Source organism: Montipora foliosa, chromosome 4 (genome assembly GCF_036669935.1).
Source record: "Montipora foliosa isolate CH-2021 chromosome 4, ASM3666993v2, whole genome shotgun sequence".
Lineage (NCBI taxonomy): Eukaryota > Metazoa > Cnidaria > Anthozoa > Scleractinia > Acroporidae > Montipora > Montipora foliosa.
The window spans coordinates 25076504-25081503 of NC_090872.1; the positions used below are offsets into that span (position 1 = coordinate 25076504).

Sequence of the window (5000 nt, forward strand, 5' to 3'; positions counted from 1 at the left end):
CAGTGTCACAGTTGCCTATCGTCTCCGCTGAGCAGGGGGCTTCTACATTGTCAGTCTCCATCTTGGAACTGGCTGCCAATAGTGAAAGCTTTGGTATGTCTTGGGCAACCAAACTTTAAACATTTTTAATCAAAAAGTTTTGAAATGGCCTTTGCCCTGCCATGTTTAAGGCACTGAAATAAATACATGTACTCACTCTGTTCAACTTTAACTGACACAATTGCTGTATTCAACTTGTTACTTGCAATACACTCGTAGATTCCAAAGTCATCTTCTTTTAATGATTTGATGATTAGACGGTTAGAGTTGATTTCGCTTGGTTTCACCATTTCCCCAGTGCTATTCTTTCTCCACGTCACATTAGGAGCTGGGTTACCTTTTGCCTCACAAGTTAAATTCAGTGTTTCACCAATTTTCCATGCAGAAGACTCAAACTCTTTAGTTATTACTGGTGCCACTGTATGAAAGTTGGGAAAAAATAAAATGACAAGCTGCTTGTTATAACCCTAATCTTAACCCACCAATTTCATGTTATTACTCAGTAACCAAGACGAAATCTGAACCGTCATAGTGTCAACTTCCTGTTTCTCCTCTTCAAGATGTATTTCATATATTTTATTTTGCTGCATCTCGTATAAAATGGTGACTTATGTTAACGCAGAACCAACTTAGTATCGTACATCCTATATCCAATGACATGCTGTCACTGTTAGGCATTTCAGAATAATAAACAGGAACGTCTTGGGTAACTTCAATTAATGTTAAGTGCTACTGAAATGCTCAATAGACCCTTTGAATAAATGGCGCCCAAATTTAAATAACAATTCTTGATATATCCTCAGCCTCGTGTTTATGTTTCAAGACAAAGGATTTTTCTCATGAATGTGAGGCTAAGGATGTATCAAGTATTGTTATTCAAATTTGGGCGCCATTTATGCAAAGGGTCTATAAGGTTTACTCTTTTCAAAATTACCGGTAAAACAGAGTGGTCTGCAAATCACCACAACATCGTTTTCTGGATTCTTCACAATCCGCAATGTGGACGCTCACGTGATAAAGAACGCTGGGTGATGGTACATGTATTGGCAGACACTTCTTAAAAAAATTACATTGTTAAAACACCCTACACGCAGACACACACTACAATTATGCCTCGTCTGAATTTGGCAAGTAAAGTGTGAAAATTTGTATGAAAAAATTAATTGACTCACTTTCAATGTTCACGTATGCATACTTTGTATCATTTGCAATGAAATTCTTGGCAAGACAAACATATTTTCCTTGGTGCTTCTCATAATTGGGATGGCAAATCACAAGCTGGCTAGGATCACTTTGGCGTAAGTAAAAGAACCCACTCTGACGGCTTTCGCAGTTTGCTACATCACCACGAAGGTCGCTTGTTACAAGAACTTCCTTTCCATTACTCTCGTCATTCCAGTAAAAGAACCAAGTACGGTTTGGTGGTGGATGGCCACTTACATCACACTTCAACTCAACTTGTTCTCCATTGTCTTCCTGAATCACTGCTTGATCACTCAAGCCAAAGATGGTTGGTCGAATTAATTCTGTGTAGACAATCAAAGCCAACTGAGTAAATTCATCTCCCCAAGAAATCTAAGCACCATATTTATTGGCTTTAACTTGAGCTAACTACAATATAAAACTGCATGTAGTGAAAACTGCTTGACTTTAGAAAATTAATGCCCAGAACCCAGAGTTACCAATCATTGCACTAGCAGTCAATATAAAATCTGCCTGTCAACTAGGCTGACCACCCTTTTCCCAAAACGTCCAAAAATCCTGGGAGAAAAACAAATTGTAAGACCATTTTCAAAAAAATTCAAATTACAAAATGTACGGTGACAATGATGTAGTAGTCTGTTCATTCCATTGAACCAACCAGAATTTCCCTTTCCATTTGAAATATTTTAGTTCTTTTGCACAGTATTTAATAATTCTTTAATGGTATGCAGAGTTTCATGCAGTTAACAGCACAAAATGAGAAAGCAAGACACTACAAACTCCCCTTGCACTATATTGTAGGTCGCGGGAATCGAAAAATCCCTTAGATGTCTAAATTGCATGCAGAAAGAAACGAAATATTTATTGTAACTTAAAATGTGTCCTGGTAGGCATCAACAAAATGTCTGTAGAACTATAATCAGTGCTACAGCTTGAAACACTTATGGTAAGCTTAATTTAAGTTAGTTTTGATTGCATGAACTGGAGCACATTTGAAAATGTGTCTTAAGGTTTCATCATAGTTTTTCTAATCATTCTTCAAGTTCGAGTAACCACAGTTCTTCTTACGATTCAGTAATTCGACCCGAAGGAGGTTTAACTGTGCCAAACGATGAAATACGAAGCTCGAAGTTCAGATGTCAAAATTTTCTTCAAGAAAAAAGCGAACGATGTAACTTAAAATTTGTCTAAATTCACAGAACTTTCATACTGGAATGGAAGCGATGGATGTGTCGTGCACAATAGGACAAGGCAAAGCAACACGTTTCTCATCGAAAGCAGGATCATGACGGCCTCTTCACTTACAGGTTGTTTATTATTTTAGTTTTTGGGTTGTTCATGACACAGTGCATTCTGGTTAAATGCAATGCATTCTAGTAAAAAGTGGTGAATTCGAGAATTTGTCGCCGCTTAGATACTTTTCCTTAAATCCAGATCATGTTGCTACTTGCTTGCTTTGCTCGCTCTGCAGTAATTAGATGTATTGTAACTAGATGCTTCTGTGAAGCATACACTGGCTTGCCTGTGGTACGTGCTACAGAAAATCAGAAGGCACTGAATTGTGTGGTATTGAAATACAGCATTCCAGTCTCTGAAGAATAACAAATAAAAGAGAAGCGAGAAACATTGGCTTCTGGGCTGACATGTTGATAATTTTCAAGTTCCCTCACAACTTCTTTTCACCACAAATGTGCCCTATGAGCATCCGAAAACTTTGTAATACTAAACTTCACTGAAGTCAAGCCCTGTTTCGCGGGGTTAGTGTTGGGATGGGAGACCAAAACAATAAACCCCTCAAAAAAAACAGAAACATCTGACCGAAAATACTATTAACGCTAACAAATGCGAACTCAGCAAGGTACAGATTCTGTTAGCGTGCTTTACGCAAAACAAATATTGATGAAAAAGCAACTAAATATTGATACACAGTTTTCAGAAAGAGCAGAAGGAAGTTTCCCGGACGGTCGATCGAGAATAAAATATTTACGACATGAAAACAACATTAATTTTGAACCTTGAATATAGATCGTTTTCACTGTCACGCAATAAAAAAAATAAATCAAAAACTATCCAGTGCAAAACGCTAAGAAATTGTTATCTTATAGCAGATAAAGAAATAAGACACTTGTCCAAGTTTTAGGCCTCTGCGTTTCCCCAAACTTCAGATATTCGTCGAAATGTTTCGCAGGCCGGAAAATAGTGTAAACATCTGGAACTGACTTTGGCTATCTAGGCGACTGATTATCACTACTGAAAAAACAAGCATTTACATAAGCACTTTTCCTAATGCTCTAACTTCTAAAAGGCCTCAAAATCATGAGATAAGTATATATTTTTCAACAAACTTGATCGTAGCTTTGTGTCACGCACCTACATAATCCTGAAATTCAAAATGCTCTGGTTTCCAAACGAAGCACGCTATTGAGCTGTGAAATTGTCAACAGATGTAGATATGCCGCCTCTTATGCCTGATGAGGATAAAAACTTTGGTGGATCTTTAGTTTTAGATTTTGGAAGGTGATGACGTCACGTGAAAACGATCTATAGAATATACAAAGTTACGATCAACGACAAACATTTTGGGAGATTTTTGCTACGTTCAAGTAAATTGCAAAATCGAAAGTGACATGGCCGGAATTCAGCGGGCGCCGTGATTAAGTTACCGCGGCATGTTTACTCGCCAAACAGTGAAGCATCTGTGTCAAATGATGGCAAGATACCGGGTTTTGTAAGTTTCTTTTTCTGTCAAGTGTTATAAAGTTTGACAATGAAAGGAGCGAAGTCAAAACAAAGATCACAATCGCCCAACTCTTGTTTATGCAAAGTCAAAATTAATTTTACTCTCCAAGACGCGTACGACGTTATTTATCACCAGGTAATTCCATCATTCTGGAAATAGCAGCTACTTTATTATTCATCTGCGTCACAAGTTTTCACTGATTTTGGGCGTCATTTTGTTGTAACTCAAGCACGCTTCCGACAGGCCTGTGAACCCTTCCTGCTTACAGAGCAATACTAAAAAACTTCTCCCATATCACATTTGAACCTTAAGCTCGAAAATTCAATACACAACATGATATTATAATTCACAAAGGCAGAAAATACCACAGAATCCGTTTCCAGCGAAAAGTTTATTGAAACAAACAACATATTTGCTCTTAGAGGCGAAAACCTCTTCCTATTTGATTGCGTGCGTGAAGACAAGAAACTCAATTGTGTCAAATTACCATGTACTTCAGGTAAATACTGCTCACTTTGATTTCGTCTCGACGGGCGATAGATTGTTGTCGAAGTCCAGTACTCGTCGCTTTTGAGATTCATGCCTAGTTTATCCAACTGACTTTCCATTATTGAGCTCCATAAGGGTATATTTTGTTTAAGGATCCACTAAAACGCCATTCGCGTTGCATGACTTTCGACGCTATTGCAGGCTAAGTTAATGATTCTACTGTGTCCACCAGAGAAATCTACGCAGTTCCACCACCCTCTCGATCCTAAGAAAATACGCGCAGAAGGCTCTATACACAAAGACACCACTTACCAGGGGAGTGACCGGCAAGACTTTTACCGACACGGAAAAAAAAAACAAAAAAAAACAAAAAAAAAAAAAAAAAAGAAAACAAACAAACTAAACGAAGACCTCGACTGGGTTTGCCTTAGAAGGCAACCCAGTAACAATAATTTAATTCCCCTCCTACAGGACATAGAGCACACCTTCAACACTAGTCACTGAATTAATTTCTTCATTTATTCATACC

The 5000-nt window shown here is 37.9% G+C and overlaps 1 protein-coding gene across 2 annotated transcripts in view; it reads right to left on the minus strand.

Annotated features, from left to right (window-relative positions):
- LOC138000403 (fibroblast growth factor receptor 4-like) overlaps positions 1-5000 on the minus strand; it is a 51620-nt gene that overhangs the window by 25612 nt on the left and 21008 nt on the right. For both annotated transcript variants that reach the window (XM_068846786.1, XM_068846785.1), the window contains exons 7-8: positions 1212-1565; positions 197-457 (exon numbers count right to left, since the gene is read on the minus strand). In XM_068846786.1, coding sequence (XP_068702887.1) covers positions 197-457; positions 1212-1565 — 615 coding nt within the window. The remainder of the gene's footprint in view (positions 1-196; positions 458-1211; positions 1566-5000) is intronic.